The sequence below is a fragment of the Ictidomys tridecemlineatus genome, chromosome 10 (genome assembly GCF_052094955.1).
Source record: "Ictidomys tridecemlineatus isolate mIctTri1 chromosome 10, mIctTri1.hap1, whole genome shotgun sequence".
Lineage (NCBI taxonomy): Eukaryota > Metazoa > Chordata > Mammalia > Rodentia > Sciuridae > Ictidomys > Ictidomys tridecemlineatus.
This window is the reverse complement of record NC_135486.1, coordinates 130101945-130120749: the sequence shown is the minus strand read 5'-3', so window position 1 is coordinate 130120749 and position 18805 is coordinate 130101945. Positions and strand designations below refer to the sequence as shown.

Below are 18805 nucleotides of genomic sequence, written 5' to 3'. Positions count from 1 at the left end.
AAGTATTTATTATATACTGAGATCTTTGTTTTGTTTTTGTTTTTTTTTTTTGACATGTTTGTTTTAGATGTCTGAAAGGAGGCAGGAATGTAATAATTTGGTACTTCAATTAAGAAGCATCGGACACTATTAAAATTAAGGCTAAGCAACTACCAGGGTAAAATTTCCAGATTATTATTGATGACTTTTTAAGATGAAAACAAATTAAAAATCTGTTATCATTTTGGATAACAACATTTAAATGATCTGAGTTTACCCTCTTTGCCTTTTTTTACAATGAAATCATTTCTGAAAAACAAATTCCCTATGAATCATATGCCGTGTAACTGTTACTTTATATTTCTGATTTATTTTCACTGTGGCAGTTTTTATTTTTCTCTTCTATTTCTCATCTGTTCCAATCCTGTCTCTTTGAAATAGTTAACTATCAGGCCAACACTAAAAATAAAGTAGGGCTGAAGAGTTGCTAATATGAATAACTACTCAAAGAATCTAATCTAAATATCAAAAGAAAATATGGTATTTACCTTAAAAAGAAGTTCTCTACCATGTTTATATATTCTGATGATGGTTTCTTCTACCATATTTTCTAAAAGATGGAAAATTCTCAGAAAGGAGGGTCTTCATGACCTGAATTGCTATTTTGAGAACAATATCTGTGAAACCCAGGAAGTCTCACTTTCTCACTGAAGAAGGTCTCTAAAGGCTTTTCCACAGTCATGAAAAAGAATTGAAAAGTCTGCACATAATTCCTGTAAGAATTCCTGCAAACTTGGCAAGGCACAAAAAATTTGGTGTTTTTAAAAAATGTTCATACAACCCCACATTTGTAAACTATTGCCTAATCTTTGATGCCAGTTGACTTTTGCCCTTCTCAACTTGGGCACAGTCCTCCAGCCAAAATGCATCTGAGGTGGAGGAGACGGAGGAAGAAGAGCTTTTGTTTTCGTTCTTCACCATGGTCCAGTATGGAGATGGGGCTCTCACTTCTTTCTTATGATCTCGATGAATTATCACATCACAGTTGATGTTTTTTCCAACACTAATAGTTTGGTTCTCCTTTTTATACCCATGCCATTCTCTGGAAATAGATACTGGTCTTCTTGCAGGGTGAGGCCCAAGTGACTGTGAATATTTGTAAAATTTAAGTTTTTTATCTAAAACTACATCTTCGTTGTCATCAGGGCTTGAGAAAAATTCATCTTTTGCCTTCCCAGTTTTCTTTGGTGAACTGAAATAAAAAGAATAGTGAATAAAATGAATGTCTGAACATTTATAGTTCCCTAAAGAGATGTCTTATAGCCTGCTTTGTCTCATTAAAGTACCGTTAAATTTTTTTCCTATAAATATTGCCTTAAATTATAAATTGTAAAAACACTACTTTAAAAAGCTTTGCATAGACTTAAACCAGACTTAAACTATGCAAGACCATAATATTAGGAGGCCCTAAAGGATAGGTTAATTTCACTTGTACCTACAGGTTCAACCTGGCCATCACCTCCTGAGAATCCTGTTCTCATGGGTCATATGACAATAACAGGAAAGTTCACTGATTGTGCTCTATATGTGTAATAAGAATTGTAATACATTCTACTGTTGTGTATTTTTTAAAAATCAAAAAAAAAAAAAAAGATCACTGATTTCCAGGGGGATCGGGAAATAAATAGTGGACCTCAAGGGTCTTCAGTAAGCAAGTCAGTATTCTTTTAATCATCTTTTTTTTCCTGACATTGCATTGAAGTTTCTCCTAATATTAAGTCATTTTTATTGAAAGCATCTAGTCTTAAATGGTGTGATTTTCTTATCCTTAGCTTAGGGTCATACAAGAAGATCTAGGACTGGAACCATTTGAAAAGAAAAGGAAAAACTCCAAGTTACTTTTTTTCAGATTGCAAGAGGTATTCTTGGTAATTCTGTATTAGGCAATTATAAAGGACAGGTGGTAGGGCTAGGTACTTTAATTAAACTAGCATTATCGCAATAGATAATAAAAACACAGCCAGCAGAGGTCAGTGTGGGCTGGATATAGATTTTATGCCACTAGACTACCCAGAACACAATATGGAATATTCTCTCTATTGTGCACGCAGTGCCATCTGCTCCTAGAAAAGGTCATACCATAAAAGCCCTTTCCTTTCCCCATCTTCCCCTTTGCTAACCCCTTCCACATAAGTTACTAAAATACCTTACAGAAGTACTTTGCTTAGTTAAGAAAGAAAATGTGTCATCATTCCATAAGTTTGTGGGGTTCAGTTGTGCTATTCTCTGTTTATCTCTGCTTTTGAATGGTCAGTCTGCCATCATTAACTTTTAATATTCAGAACCTCAGACTCTTTCCATGTAATGAACAAGCTTAGGACATGGCAGTTCTACAAGCAAATGGTTAAGGGCTCCGGCTTTAGAGCTGCACTCTCCAAAACAGGCTGCTGGCTACGTGTGGCTAAGTTTCAACTGAATATTTTGAATAAAAATTAAAATTCCCCAGGTACAGTCCCCATATTTAAGTGCTTAATAGTCACATGTGGCTAGCCTACAGGACAACTCAGATGCAGAACATTCCACTACCACAGAAAGTTCTCACTTACATTGTAAAGTCCTTGCCGTGGCCAAAACACAGGAAGCAATGAGTAAGTGCACACTATTATTTTTAAAATTTGGTGGGGTTTGTGTGAGGGGTGGTGTGCCAGGGGTTGAACTCAGGGCACTTGGCCACTGAGCCACCTGCCCAGCCCTTTATTTATTTATTTATTTAGAGAAAAGGGTTTTACTAAGTTGCTTAGCACCTTGCTTTTGCTAAAGCTGGCTTTGAACTCAAAATCCTATTTCAGCCTCTCAAACTGCTGGGATTACAGGTGTGTGCCACGGCGCTGGGCTTATTTTTAAATTTAAAAAAAAAAATCAGTACTTGGATTGAACCCAGGAGGGCACTACACTAAGCTATATCCCCAGCCTTTATTTTAATTTTTTATTTTGAGATAGGGTTTTGCTAAATTGCCTGGGCTGGCCTCAAACTTGTAATCCCCTGCTTGTCTCCCTAGTTACTGAGATTACAGGTGCACACACTATTCCTGACTTAATTTTATTTATTTTAAATCAGATCAGGATTGGTTTGGTCACTGGGGAAAAAAATAATATTTTCCAGCCTGCCTGATCTGAAGAGGACAGCTGCTCCTCATCTCAAACCCAGTGTCACCATGTGGGAGTGCTTTAAAAAATACACAGAAAGTGTGAAAAAAAACAATTTAATGAAAAATATTATAAGTAGACACCTTGGTGGCTGCTGCCAGGTCAAGGAATGGAGTGTTACTGGTCCCTTGTAAAGCCCCCAAGTATCTTCCTTGCTCTCTACAGGTCTGGGTTTTTTAAGTGCTGTGAGAAATGACCAAAGCATATCTGGGTACCACTTCAGATCCCTGGCCACAAGTTTGAGTCTCTGAAATAAAGTTGATGTAATATGGGCCATTTTCTAGGCTTTGTAAAAATCCTGGCCATATCCTTTGAGTCTATCCCTATAAGCGAAAGTATAGGGTTGGGGCTGGGGATCAGTGGCAGAGTGCTTGCCTAGCATGTGTGAGGCCCTGGGCTCCATCTCCAATACTAGGGGGCGGGGGAAAGGGGGAGTTTACACAGTGACAGTATCTAGTGTAGAAATCCTGACAAAATTGAGGATCACTCTTGCATCAGAGAATTGAATTCAACACAAAATAATCTCATTCTACACCTTGTATTCCACAGAATGCTCCCTCATATATCTGATCCTCACAAAAGTCCCTGTTACAGATAAAGAAACAAGCTCTCAATCCCAGCTACTTGAGATCCTGAGGCAGGAGGATTGCAGGAGGATCTCAAATTTGAGGCCAGCCTGGGCAAGGAAGGAAAGAAGGAGACAAGCTGTCGGATTATTTAGGTAATTTGAGATTTCTAGCTGGATTTCGTTTTTCACTTTCAATAAATGAAGCCTCCACCACATTAAAGTCCCATAATAGATTTAGCAGAACAAGACACATGGCATTTGCATTTTCCCAGGGAAGCATAGCAAACAACTGATTGTTCAGATGATTGAATTAAAAGTGGGATAAATATGGAGGAGATATATAGGGTGCTATGAGAGCATATGACAGGTGGTCCCAACTGTGTTAATGCCTCTTAGAGAAAGCTTGCACAGTGAGCTTTCAATGATGCATACTGAAGAGCAGCACTCTACTAAGCACATTGTAGATGGAAGAACACAAGGCAGAAAACTGAAATCTAAAGTAGGCTAGATAAAGGGGGAAAAGAGTATGGGATGAAGCTGGAATGGTGCCCAGTGAGACCATCACATTATAGGCCAAGGTAAGGATTTTTGTCTTTTTAAAACTGGAATATGACTTGCATATGATTTGCATTGTAAAAGGACCACCCTGGATAGAGAATGAATAAGAGGTGGGAATAGATGCAGGGAGAACCAAATGGTGGCTTTGTCTAGGACAATGGTAATAGCCAGAGACAGAAGCAGATAAATGTGAGAAGATAAGGAAAATGACAAGTATTAGTGGTTGGTTGGCAGGGTCAAGGATAGAGGAATCAAGCACAAGCACAACCCTTGTCAAGTAGGCAGACATTCCCCCAGTAAGATAGGACCACTGAAAGATCACTGGTGAGGTGACTTTATTTTAAGCATGAGTTTAAGGGGTTTATGAAAAATCAAGATGTAGATATCTGGTGGGCATCAAAAAATTTGTGTTCACAAGTTTGGTGATAACACAATGTGGAAGTGATTGGTGTACAGGTAGTGACCACAGGCATCGGTGAGGTTGCCTAAAAGAGCCAAGGACTAGGGACTGGGGTTGTGGCTCAGTGGTAGAGCGCTTGCATAGCATGCACGAGGCACTAGGTTCGATCCCCAGCACCCCATAAAAAAACTAAATAAACAAAGGTATTGTGTCCATCTACAACTAAAAAAAAAAAAAAGAAAGAAAGAAAAAAAAAGTCAAGGACTAAACCGAGAAGAACTTGAGTTGGGCAGAAGACCAAGAGGAGGTGATCAGAGGTAACAGGAAAATCAAGGGAGTAAGGTAACACAGAAACCTGAGGAAACTGATATGTTAAGAAGAGGGGAAGGAAGGTTGTTGCCAAGCCTCTAAAGCTGCTCAGAAGCCAAGCAAAATAAAAACTGAGAAGAGTCCATTAGAATCAGCATGAAGGCCATGTATGACCCTAGGAAGGGGCCTCTGAGCCAGGGATAAAAGCAAAACCTAGATAGAAGCGAGTCCCTGGAAAGTGCATCTGCGGAGAAAATGGAGCCCTCTGATAGGGGAGGCAAGGGACAGGGCAGTGATGGAAGCCAATAGGAAGAGGGGAATGGAGTTGGTGGTTTTGCTAACATGAAAGAAACTTGAAAGGGCTTAATTGTTACTGGGAACAGAGAGAAAGAAATTGGCAATTAAGAAAGGAGACAGGATTCCCAGCGTGTTTTAAGGTCTGACTGCAGAGAGGCACAGTGCAGGTGTTTTGGAGACAGTCTTCCTATCAGCAACTGCTGGTTATAGCTTTTTTAACTGTAAGCTGTGTTTATCATGCTGCTTTAAATGAGGTCAGTCAACTATGCTTTCCAAAAGGATTTGGAAATTCACCTAATTATTCCGGCAGTGTCACCCATCTCTTCTACCACGGGCCTTACCATTTGATTATTCTCACATTCAATCAGGACCCTGTGCTTCCCAGGACCTGGGGTTCTGTATTGTAACAAAGAGTTCCTAAAATGAACAACTTACCGTGTCACTGGGAATTTGGTTTCAGGGATTAAATCATATATTTCTTGCCATTCTCGGGGTATAGCAATAAAATCTCGGTAAACCTTGAATTGTAGCACTGTTCCTATGGTGATATTTTGCAAAAGCTTTAAAAATTCTCGAAGAGTATATCCTAATACATTGGCATGGCCAACACTAATCAGAACATCACCTAAAAGAGGAGAAATATTATCAGTAAAATTAAGATAATGGGTTGGAAAGGACCATATTTCTGACTTGGTTGTGGAATTTCTGTTTATATTGTTGGTTCATTTTGAACCAAAACTAGGCTTCAACCTTGACTTATTAAAAATATTCATCTCTTTGACATGAATGTCTTTTGTATAACGAAGAATCTTTACAAGATGTTTCTTAATAGCAGTATAATGGAGGATATTAAACCATGAGACATTTCTAAAGTTCTTGGTACAGAGGCTATAAACCATTTATAGTCTGAACCATCCTTTGGGATTCTAAAAATATATTAGTTTGAGATAAAATGGATGGCTGTTACTAGTAAAGGAAAAAAAAAACATTTACACTCAGTGATAAATAAATGACCTACTTTCTATTATACCTGCCTGGCAATTTCCAGCGCCCTCCACCGTAAATAGACTATATTAATCAAGACTTTCATTTCCATTTTCTGCCCCATGCAGAATTACTTGGGCACATAATTTTGTATGAAACACTGGGCAATTATCTTGCTTTAATTATGCTGAAGCTGTATATGCAGAGAGTATATTGAAAGGAATTTGATGGCTTGGGAGAGGGAGTTTCTGAGCCCCCAGTAGGTGGAAAGAGAACTACATTTTGGCAACAAACCCCAGAGTCCCCAAAATGGAAAAGCTAAGAAACCAATTCTTTACTTGCACCCACCTCCCCTGCCTCCCTACTCTACCAGGTTGATATGGGCCTATAAACCAGTGCAGTCACCAGGCACTCCCATCTGGGTCACTGAACCTGGAGGAGATGCAGGGCAATGACAGGAGCATGCGGTTTCCAGGAGCAGCTATACATGGTCCTTTCCTCTCTCCCTATCTTCTGAGCCTGGTTCTCCAGTCTGTTGGCAGGCAGTTGGGGCAGATGCAGTATCCTAAATTCAGTGCCTCACCTGCTTTCTGTTGCTTGCAGTGAAGAACTCTGAATGCCACTTGCCTTCAGCAGACTTTAATATGCTGTTCAAGGCCAGACTCACATTGGGCAAAATTTTAATCCTCAGAGCTTACTAGGAACTGACTTCTTACCAACAGTAATAGAAACTTTAGAGCTGACATGGGATGAAGTGGCCTGGATGAAGTTATAAATGGTGTGTGTTCACTTCTCCGAGTGTGGAAAACTAGGCATGCTCCAATCATTCCAAGACAGATGAAACTCAACCTCAGAGGAGAAAAGGATCAAGAAGAAGCACTTTCTCTGATCCCAGTGAGCTATAGTCAGAAATTGCAGTGATCACCAAGGATTTCCATAGTGCTAGACCCATCAGAAACAAGTGCTTAGTATTCCAGTAAATGAATACTTAGAAGGATTGAGAAAACCTTCCACCTTGGTCTTAGGAATTAGCTGTGAGTTAAATCAGCCACGTACCTGAAGCTACACTTCATAAAAAACAAGGCTTCTCCCAGCTCCCTGCAGGCCACACAGTATGAAGCAGCTGCTCCTACGACTGAGGTTAATTACAATGGGGGGAAAACCCTCTCTGGATGAGCTTACTTGTCTAATGTTAAAAGGAGTGTTTATAGCTGAAAGCTATGACTTGGCATTGTGCTTAATTATGTTGTAAAAGGGTGACTTTATCAAGAAAGCAGAAAATAAACAGCTTAATACCCTGACGGTTCTGGCTATAAACCAAGTGTGTCAGCGTACGAATGTGATTACTCTGGCAATAGGCATTAACACTGCCCTTCATAGGGAGACACCAATTTGGTGTTTATGAACACCAACTTCATTACACATCTTCTTTTCTGTTTTAATGGGCTGTAGAATGATATTGCATAAACTTTGTCTCGATTACCTATATTAAATCAACTCTGTAGCAGTCGTGTCACTACTGAAAAATACATTTTTTTCTCTGTCCCTCCCAACAAGGCTATAAGTTGCTTAAGTTCTACGTGTTAAGGACCGAATCTGCTTGGCTCCCCAATGGACCCACAGTGCCTAGCTGGGTGCGTGTGCACAGCAGGCATTCAGGAAATACTGACTGAATGAATGAATGAAGCCTGGTACGAGCAGTGGCCAGGGCACAGGTTAGCTACTGTCAAAGCGGCATTAATTTCTTAAGACTTTGGTTGGCAGTCTGTTGAAGCCATAATGGCCAAGGTAGATCTAAAGTTTAGCCAGAATAAACTCACACTAAACTAAATCAGGAGATTTGAGATGAAACTCCATCATGAATCACCAAAGAAGAAGCTTTAAAATACAGGATTAATAATTAATGGGACTGAGAGGCTATGAAACCAAAGAAATAGCGAATTTCTACACTTATTGCCTTCCATGATCTTATTTATAAAAAACGAATTACAAAGACTGAAGTCACTGACTTCTCATGAAGAAATCTGGGACTCTGGACTCCTTATGTACTAAAATCTGATTTCTAGTTATTAGGCAATTGTCTAGAAAGGTATGGACTTTCTGGGCAGACATGGGTTCAAATCCCAGCTCAGACCATGGACTAAGCCATGTATTTTGAGCAAATTACTTCATCTCTCTAAGCTTCTATATTTCATTATTTACATTCTAGGAGTGTTGCAAACGCAAAATTCAATAATAAACGTAGAAATGGGCTGGGGACGTGGCTCAAGCGGTAGTGCGCTCGCCTGGCATGCGTGCAACCCAGGTTCGATCCTCAGCCCCACATACAAACAAAAGATGTGTGTCCGCCAAAAACTAAAAAAATAAATATTAAAATTTCTCTCTCTCTCAAAAAAAAAACCCTTTCTCAAAATAAAACCTTAAAAAAATAAAAATAAACATAGAAATATCTTGTATAATGTCTGGGACAAATACATAATAAACGTGCCAGACCTGGAGGTAATTCCTGGATTGAAAAAGACGAATTCGAGACTGCCTCTCACCTCAAAGAGCACACCAGCTGTAGTCCCACCATGGGATTCTGTGTCACAGGGATGAACCAGAACACACTCTTGTCCCACTCTAGCACCCAGGAGTATGCACCTGGTTACCAACCAGCATTTGTCACCTGACTCAAGAGCTGAAAAGAAGGAAAGTCCGTGGAACCTGACCTGGAGATTTTTCAGTCTGTGTATTGAAGGTTTGATCACCAGCTTGTGGAACCACTGAAAAATGCTGGAACCTTTAGGATGTAGAGCCTAGTAGAAGGCCCCTTCATCTCTCTCTCTCTCTCTCTCTCTCTCTTTTTTTTTTTTTTTTTTTTTGCCCTCCAGCTGTCAGGAGATGAGTTGGTTTCTCTGCCACACACTCCTACCATGATGTGCTACTTTGCCACAGTTCCAAAGCAACACAGCCAACCAACCATGAAACTGAAACCTCTGAACCATTAGCCAAAATAAACCTTTCCTCCTTATAAGTTGTTTACCTCAGGCATTTTGTCACAGTGACAGAAAGCTGACTTAATACAGTGTAAGGAGCCCAGAACTCTCCGGGCAGTTTGTTCCTCAGCACCAAGTAGTGATATGGGGAGAAAATGCTTTGGATTTTAAGGTAAGTTAATCTTTCAATATAACATTTATCTATTTTATTTTTTAATTTGTTGCTTCAAACCCTATCTGAGTCATCTGAGGAGATTTTAAAGCATGAGCTAGCTGCCCTGTCCTAACCCTACACCAGTTGAATCAGAACCTGTGGGGAGATGGGGCCCAAGTGATTTTAACAGGTAACCAGGTAACTGGGACTTGTATATCACAATCATTTTTTATTTTTTTTAAAAAGACACAAATATAGAGAATCTATAAATCAGAACAGTGTAACAATTGCCGATTTTTCTAGAAGTTCTCAAAGCACTTTCCTAAAAATTATTTCATTAAATCCTAGCGACCCCTGACAAAGATGGGATCCCCTCAATTTAGAGATGAGGTGACTGAGACCTGGAAGGTTAAGGACCTTTGCCCAGTATCACAGAGCTAGAAAGTGACAGAGCTTGGGCCAGAATCCAGGTCGCCTAACCTGAAATGTTTTGTTTTGTTTTGTTTTTCCTTTTGACCACTTCACCATCCCACTGTGCTTCACTCCTGGGCACAGCACCAGGCCTGGAGGAGGCACTGGGAAAATGTGTCTCTCACCAGATAGAACATGCATTCACCCAAAGATTGGTAAAACCCTGGGGCTCTCGGGTCCTAGCTCCTCGGTGTGACTGTGGGTAAATATTTGATTTTTTGTGTGTAAGGTGGATTAATGCAGACTCTGCCTCTTGGGTTTTCAGGAGGGTGAAACATGATAATGGGTCCAAGTGTTGGTGATGATTAATACTGCCTAGAAGAGAAGAAATCTTTATCACAGAGAGGCATAAGCTCTGGAGTGACACTGGACTTCCAGTTGTAGCCACTTACAAGGTGCACATGACCTGGACAAGGAACTCAGTCTCACAGAATCTCAGTTTCCTCACCTGTAAAAGGAGGATGATAATAACAGTTCCTACCTAGAGAATTAAATGAATAAGCACTTCTGACAGTGAGAGTTATATGTATGGGATAGCAATTTACTGGACTGCAGAGAGTTCTCAACCAATGCCATCATATTATTATGGTTATGCTGAAACTGTGTGGCTCCCTGAAGGCAGAGGAGAGGGGACATGGGGAAACCACAGTCACCTGGCTTGAGTCTCCGGTCCTTGGCTGCAGCCCCATTTTTGATGAGGTGGGAAATCTGGAGGTAGGGCCCATGCTGGATGATGATCAGGCCTAATCCCAGTCTGCCCACAGTGAGTTTGGTCTGCTGAGTTTTGCTCAAGTTGTGTACAGAGTTCTTGAACTCGAAGCTGAATTGTTTTCCTAATAGAAAGAGGGGAACTTGTTTCAGTTATTTATCGAGACAGCAGCATGGCAGTAGTTTCTGGGGTTCTGAAGCCAGGCTGCTGGGGCAGTTATGAAATCTACCTATTCCTTAGTTTCTTCATCAGTAAAATGAGGGTTACAAAAGTGTTATGAGAATTACATGAGTCATTAAAGGGCTCTTGCACAATGTCAGACACACCGTGGGGGTTTAATCAATATCAGGTATTATTATTATCAGTTCACTTAACAAATACTTATTGTGCTTACCACTTACCATGGTGAGTCAAACAAATGTGTTTCTTGCCCTTATGGATCTTGTAGACAGGGAAGGAAACAAATATCAGTTACATAAATCTACATTGGATAACAAACTATAACACAAGCTATGAAAGAAAAATAATACTCAGGATGAACAGCAGGGGGCGCCTCATTTTCTTCTGGGGAGGGTCCCTCAATTGGGCTTTCCTGAGAGGGTGAATACAAATTCAGAAAGGACCAAAACTATTTACTCAAAAGAGAAAGGGAGAGAGAAAATTGGATCAAGGTTCTGAGATTCCCGAAGCCCTGCTGGGAATATGAAGGAGTCCACTAGTAGGAGGTGGCCAGAGGCCCAATGGTGGGGCTGATAGGGGCTGGTGCTCAGGTTTGCCCTAATGAAAAAGCTCAGAAGTGATTTAAGCTGGACATGATTCAGTTTGCAATTAAATCAAACTTCTGGCTGCTGGGTGGTGTGTGGGTTGTGGAACCCAGAGTTGACTAGAGAAATGGAAAGGTTACTGCATTCACCCAGGTATGTCATAGTGGTGACAGAGGAAATGGACAGTAGACGGATCCAAAAAGGACTTGGGAAGGAAATCCAAAGGCCTTTGGGACAGTTGAGTTGTAGAGATGTTGAAACATGCTTTTTATAGATCCAACTCTCACAAGGAAATTTCAAGGATTAAGGAGTGATTGAAAACAAGTGATTTTTTTTTTCCTCCAGAGGAAGCTTCTAGAAGGCTCTTTTTCAGTACACAGGAAAGTTCTGTGTGGAGAGCTGTTTTCTGCACACTGTTCCAGAATTCCATACACAGCTGATTCCATTAGGATGAGTGACACACTGCAACTGGCCAAGTCCTTGCTGTGTCCATGTGACTGCTGTTTTCATGGTCTGCTGAGAGGGGCTCACCCAGCTGTAGAGAACTGGCAGAATTCACCTCCCTTTCCTCAAAGCAAAAGCCTTTGCCCATCTCCAACCTCATCTTCCCCGGAACCACAGACACTTTCTGGCTGGAAAACTACCCAGGATAAAGAAGATAAGGTCTTCAGAGTTTTTTTAGGGGCAATTTGGGGCCCAGGTATGCTCTTGTTTGAGCCTCTGGTTCCTGGGCAGACAGAGAAGTCCATCCTCTGCAGGGTCTGGGTCTCAACCTCAGCCTGCAAATTAAATGTGCTTTATGATGTAGTCTATGGAGCCTAGATTCAAAAGACAGCAGGGTAAGCAAATGAAGCCAGCCTCAAACAGCACCATCCATGATTCCATTTTTATGACATTCTCCATGGAAAAACACACAATTCTAAACAAATCAGAGTGTGAGAAAGTAGGGAAAAGGAAGAGGTAGGCCACCAGAGGGCGGCTCCAGTGTAACTTGGGGGGGTGGTAGTACATTCCCTGTCTTGGGGTGGTTCCATGTGGATGTATGCTTGTCGAAACTCATTGAGATGTCCACTAAGAAGGGAGGCCCTACTGAATGTAAATTATACCTTAATAAACAATGGTGAGAGGTTAGCTTCCAGGCCAAGGAGGTGACGTCCCCATTTTACAGAAGAGGGAAGGTGAATATGGACTGAAACCCAAGACCTCACCCTCTCCCCATTCTCCCCAGTTACCATATCCGCATTTTCCCTTGGACTCCTCCATGGCCCCGGGAGGGTGGGCGGCTCAGGAAAACCTCCTGGAGCCTAGGCTGGAGCGCATCTAACGGCCGGCAATTTCGAATCTTGCAGAAGCACGCGCAGAGCAGCACTGCAGGCAACCCCCAGTAGATTTCGGGCGCCGTCCCTCGGGCTGACCGCCAGGGGGCACTGCGAGGCCGTCGCGCAGAGGCTGAACCGCAGTGTGGGAGCCTCCAGGGCTGTGTGGACCTTGGAAAACTTGGCAGGGGTGTTACACTCCAATGTGGCATGTGAAAACTTTGGGGTGGAAAGAATGGAACTTCTGCGGGGACAGGCAGAGTGCCAGGCTCACACTGGGTTCTTCATTCACTGGTGATGAAACCCAAATGGGATGGAACACAAAGCAAAGAGGAGTTTTCTCAAAGATGGCAGAGGAAAAGCACAGCTAGAAGATCACAGAATCCCTAGAAGATCACAGTCCCCTGCTGCACGCCTAATGATGGTATTTTTAAATACTGTTGCATCAACAGCTCCAATTGCTTTGCCACTACACTTTTTTTCATAGATGTTTTGGTTGAGAAAAGGCCAAGGGTGGCCTGAAAACAATGAGTCACTATTAAGAGAGGGATTAATGCTTCCTTCTTTTTTCCAAAATAACCCTTCCTCCCACACACATTCACTCATACAGCAAATATTCACTGGAAGCCGCTGTGGTTTGTGGGGATGCTGGGGACAAAGTAGACAAGACAAACAGGGCCCTATCCTCTTGGAATTTATGCTTGAAAAACAGACAATGGGGACAATTTTACGAAAATATAAATTTCCAAAATAAATTCTAGGCATGTGGCATATGCCTGAGATGCCAACAACTGAAGAGGCTGAGGTAGGAGATAAAGGCCTGGGCAAGAGAAGGAGGAGGAAATAACATGAGGTAGGTCCCCACTCTGAAGAAACCAAGAGGTTAAGCACCTTGCCTAAAGGCATTCACCTATCAGATGTCAGGAACTGTGCTAAGATTTCTCTGGTAAACTTGAGTAGGCCCAGGTTATTCTGCTGATTTTTCTGGCACTACCCAGACAGGCCAGATTTCTCATTGGATAAATCCTGTGTCACTGAACCTCACATATAGTGCTACTGTCAACCTCAAGGAATCTTCAACCAGTGGTTTCTTGTTTTATAGGTCACCTGTTTCCTCTTCCAAATAGTCTGGCAGGGATCTATCTAGATAACAAATAAATTCTTTCATAAAATGTACCCTTTGCCTCTGTCTTCCCATCAGCAGGGAAATGGTGAGATTTGTGGGATTTAAGCACCTGAGTCTTCTCTTCATGCCAGACAGAAAAATCTCCTAAGGGCTCATGGTATAAATGCAGGATACAAATTGTCACGGATGCTGTGCTGTTTTGCCCAGGTCCTCCTTCAGGGCTGAAGGACTTATGCCTCCCCCAATTCACCATTTCCTGCTGCTGGCTGAGAGAGCCCCTTGCCCAAGATCCTACCTTCCCAGGGCAGCTAGAATCCAATGACTGACAGCACAGGGCCATCCCAACTTCAGAGCTCTCTATGGGGGCCACTGTCAGGCCCTGTCATGGTTGTCCTGCAGCCAGACTTCTCCCTCTGCCCACAGGGGTGGGTCCCAAAAGCACTCTCCCACCAAACTCCCTGTGACTTGGAATCTGTCTTCTAAAGACTCCAACCAGCAACAGAGAGTGCCAGAGGTGATCTGAAGGAGTAGATGCCCAAATGAGACATGGGAGCTAGATCACCCAATTTAATGAGGTCCCAACCCCAAAGAAGCATAGCAGCCTCTGGCACAGGGAAGCGTTAAGATTTCAAATGTTTTCCCGGTAGTAAATGGATGATATACCAGGGGAAGGAAATTTAAGAGCAGGTATCATGTATCAGACATTCATTAGGCTAAGGAATCGGCAGGAAGAGTAACCACCAGGAAGAAAGCAGGTAACTGCTACACATAAGGACAGGAAGCAGGTAACCTGTGGCACCCAGATGATCCACTTAGGTGTTGTAGTCCTTAGTCATATTTTGACAGTAACTAACTGGATAAATACAGCAGCCACAGCAACAAGGGTCTTAAACTTCAGGGCTGGAGGTCTAGGCCACTCGACCACATGAGCCCCCTAGACCATCAGAGGTGCTGGCATGGTGTGAGAGGAATCTTGGGTGAGTCAAAGAGGGAAATGATGAGGATGTCAGTTATGCTTCCAGATGAGCTGCCACATTCCTCCAGGAGTTTCCCAAGAGAAAAGATACCTACCAGAGTCCTGGAGGAGCCACTTTCAGGACTTAAATAAACAAGTCAAAGTTGAGAATTGGGATGTTAAAGATAGTAGATATGTTTTCTACTGCAATAGAGCAGTGCTTCTCAAATCTGGGTAGGACATGGACCAACCATGAGTGATGTGATAGGAATTCAAGTAACTGGACAGATATGGCCCATTTTCCTGGGGGGTCAGTTTTATTTGAAGATATAAGGAAATTCTAAAAATTATTATTATGGAGCATAATACAAAATGCTAATGATCTGCTGAACACCATGGGGGCACTGTGGAAGATGCTGATGTGCCACTAGGTCCCCTTCAGGACTAAAGAATTATTCCCCAGTTACTGAAAGAGTTGTAGGTTGACAGATCTCTGCTGTTGGTCTTCTTGAGGAATTGTGCTTGGCTGCAGAGAGCCACCTTCCCTAAGGTCACACCCCATTCCTGGGGTAACTAGCTAATCCAGTGATTGACCGGTCAGTCTAAGAATGTAAAGGCTTGGCCTCTTTATCCCAACTCAGCAACTTGAAATTGCCATCTCAGCTTCAGAGCACCCCTCTGAGTCTGCCAAAGTCTTTTCTGACTCCCTGACTTCTGTGTCCAATCCTGCCTCCCTTCCCTCACAGGAGTTGATCTGAGAGCACTCACTAATAAATTTCCTGCACACTGATCAATAATCTCTTGCCTCTGAGTCAGCTCCAGGGGAATCAATGTAGGAGACAAACCATGATCTGATCCCTGACCAAGCTGTTAACCTCTGGATTTGGCTCTTTGGTCTTCTTTAATCCCAGAAACCCCCTGATATATACAAGTGGTGTGTTCTCCACATTCTTGGCCCACATAGTAAACTTGATCCCTAAGAGGAAGTGTGTTCTTTATTCTGTCAGGCCAAAGATACTCCTTAAAATGAAGAGTGATGACACCAGCCTCCCTTCCACAGCTTTCCCAAGGTCCCATCTGGATTCAGCCTCTTCTGCGCTGAGGCCTGTCATCAATCACAATCAAGCACATCACATCCATGGCTCCTTTAACAGCCACAGTATGGCTATTTATGTCTTTGGGCTTCCAGCAGAGCTCTCCCTGTGAGCCTTCTATGTTCTTCTGGATCCCTAAGGACTTTCTGCCATAAAGAGCCTCGTTGCTCATCTCTGATTAGAAGAGTCCCAGCTGTTTTCTTAGGTATGGGTGAGAGGATAGGATGCTTCTATCGCTAAGGCAGTGACTCTGGGTGTCTGTCTGGTTAGATAGGGGAAAAAGGCCAGGAGAGGTGACATGGCTTTCCCAAGTTCAAGTCAGTAGCAGGACTGGCACTAAATATGTATATCACTCCTCCCAAACCTCTCAGGTTTGTCTCTACTAAAATCTAGAGAAGGGAACTGCTTTGTGCTGTAAATCTCAGCGGCTTGGGACTCTGAATTACCAGTTATTCTGGAAGTCAAGAATATGATGTGGAACCCAAATCAGGGATTAAGGGAAACTCTGTAAATAGCATATTTGGCCCCTACTAATCCCACCCCCATCCTGTTGGTGGGAAGGGAAGGCATGTGTCACTATGATCTATAATGCAAAGCAGAGTTGTGCAGCAGGAGTGTGCAGGGCCTGCATGATGATGTATAGCCATTCATTTGAGTAAAAGGTTTAAAAAAAATTTTTTTTAACTCAGTGCTGGTTGTTTTGTGCTTTCCTCTGATATCTAGAACCTTCTGTGGAGGGATAAATGCAGGTGGGTCTGGGAAGTGCTGCCACAGTAAAAGGAAGATTTACACCTGTATTTTTTAGTTATAGATGGACACAATACCTTTATTTAATTTATTTATTTCTATGTGGTTTTGAGGATTGAACCCAGTGCCTCACACATGCTAGGCAAGTGCTCTACCACTAAGCCACAACCCCAGCCCCTACACCTGTATTTTTTAAACAAAAGAATCAAGTCACTATCATTCTACTCAATCAGAATAGTTGCAAACTGTTTAACATTCCAATGTAGGATTCTCACTAGCAGGCCAGTGGTGAACATCAGTGGATATTATTCCAGAACCTAGTTCTGCATAGTTAGGGTTTTTCATCTATTAATAGGCAATCAAAACACTTGACAAGAAGCCAAAAACATGACTCTCTCAAATTTCTACAGTACTTAAAAAAGAAAAGACCTACTGCAATAATATATTGACTACAGTCTTGTATAACTAATTAGAACAAATAAAAAATTATTTGAAAAAATGATATTGATATGCACTAAATCTAGATCTTTGGAACATAAAAATTATCTTGTGTCAATTTCTATGGCAGAGAAAATTACATTATATAATTTTTTTCAAAGTTCTTCTCCCAAGAGACCAGTGTTTGGACAGGAAAGTCTTTAGCAATCGAATCTTTTCTTCCCTAATCTATTTGTGCCATGGATAACTGTACATTTTTTGCAATGCTGTTGAATCTGGTGGAATTTGAAACCTGCTGAGTTTTGTGGACAGGTAGGCCTTCCAAAAATAGAGACAGATGTCACTCTTCTAGGTCTTTCTAGAGATGACCTAGGTGGCATTTAAGGAGAAAACAAGTGTCCTGTCATTATTTGCTGCATGGAGTCCTACCCAGGATACAGAGAGTGGGATCAAAAGTCAGAGTTAGTGTCACTTAATCCAGAAGTCATGGAAGGAAAATCAAAAACAAAAACCCTCCAGCAGATAACAAAATCATAGATGGCTAGATCATCTGTATTGCTAACTAAATTATGCAAATGTCTTATTTTTTTCTTGTTTATCCATTCAGCCTAGGATTCTCCTTACATCCCAACTCAGTAAATAGTATCTATCATCAAACTTGGTTGCTCAGGCCAAAAGCCTGGAGTCATTCCTGAGTTCTGTCTTTCAACTCCTTCCACATTATCAGCAAGTCCTTCCCTCTATCTACAAAACACCCAAATACGTCAAATTTTTTTCCACCTAGAATACTGTTACCCAAAACCACAGTTATCTTTCCTGGACTACTTTGTCTCTTTATGTCGTGTCTCTGCTTTCATTTTTGCCCCTTCCCCCTACAATCTATACTATGTCGTACCTTTACAGATTAAAATCATGTCACCCTCCAGTGTCTTCCCATTGCTCTTGAAACAAAATCCAAATGCTTTACTATGGACCCCAAAGCCTTTCATCTAGACTCTGCCTGCTGCTTCTCACACCACTCTCTAAACCCACAGGCCATTTTGCAGGTCCTTGAATGTGTCAGTCTCTTCTCTGTGGCCTCCCCTAATGGTCTGGTCTCTGCATTTGCTGTTGCCTTTGTCTAGGACAAGTCTTCATAAGATCAGCCTTTATGATCCTAGTTAAGTCTCAGCGAAAATAAATGTATCCCTTCCTCTCCATCATTAAGTATCACCAACCTGACCCTCATTAAGTTCATAAATCAGCACCTGAAATTTTGTTTTAAAGACGGGCTTTCAGCTTGTCTTTGCCCACCCGCACGTCAGTACCCTCGGCATCTATAGTGCCTGACGCACGCACAGTAGGTGTCAAGAGCCATTTCCCACACGGGCCAATCCCGGGAGCCGACGGCCACGGAGCTGGTAACGATAGCACAAGGTGACAAGGACCGTGCGGGGCCCGCCTCCTGCTAGAAGCGGGCGGCTTCCCCTTGCGCTCATCCCAGGGGCCTTAGGAAAGCTCAGGGACCGGAGCATTCGGCATCCAGTCATTAACGACGACGACAGCGTCGTTCCTGGGAAGAGAGTCGAGAGGCGGCGCGGCCAGCTGGAAAGCCCCGGAGCAGGGCAAGGGCCGGGCGAGCGTCGGGTCCAGGTCCAGGGCAGCGCCGCAGGCTCGGCGGTCGCAAGCCGCGGCTGGTCTTGCCGGCGCCGCGGCTTCGCTTCCGGGTGAGGGGCGGGCGGGCCGAGCAGTTCCGGGGCGGGCGGCGGCTG

The 18805-nt window shown here is 42.5% G+C and overlaps 1 protein-coding gene across 1 annotated transcript; it reads right to left on the bottom strand.

Moving 5' to 3' along the window:
• Positions 1-24: 24 nt before the first annotated feature.
• Pdzd9 (PDZ domain containing 9) lies at positions 25-18568 on the bottom strand. The gene is made up of 6 exons (XM_078024726.1): positions 18419-18568; positions 12704-12913; positions 11910-12018; positions 10559-10738; positions 5754-5943; positions 25-1231 (listed from the first exon to the last, which is right to left on the bottom strand). The coding sequence occupies exons 1-6, from the start codon at positions 18566-18568 to the stop codon at positions 835-837; spliced, it is 1236 nt and encodes a 411-aa protein (XP_077880852.1). The 3' UTR covers positions 25-834.
• Between the last annotated feature and the right edge of the window lie 237 nt (positions 18569-18805).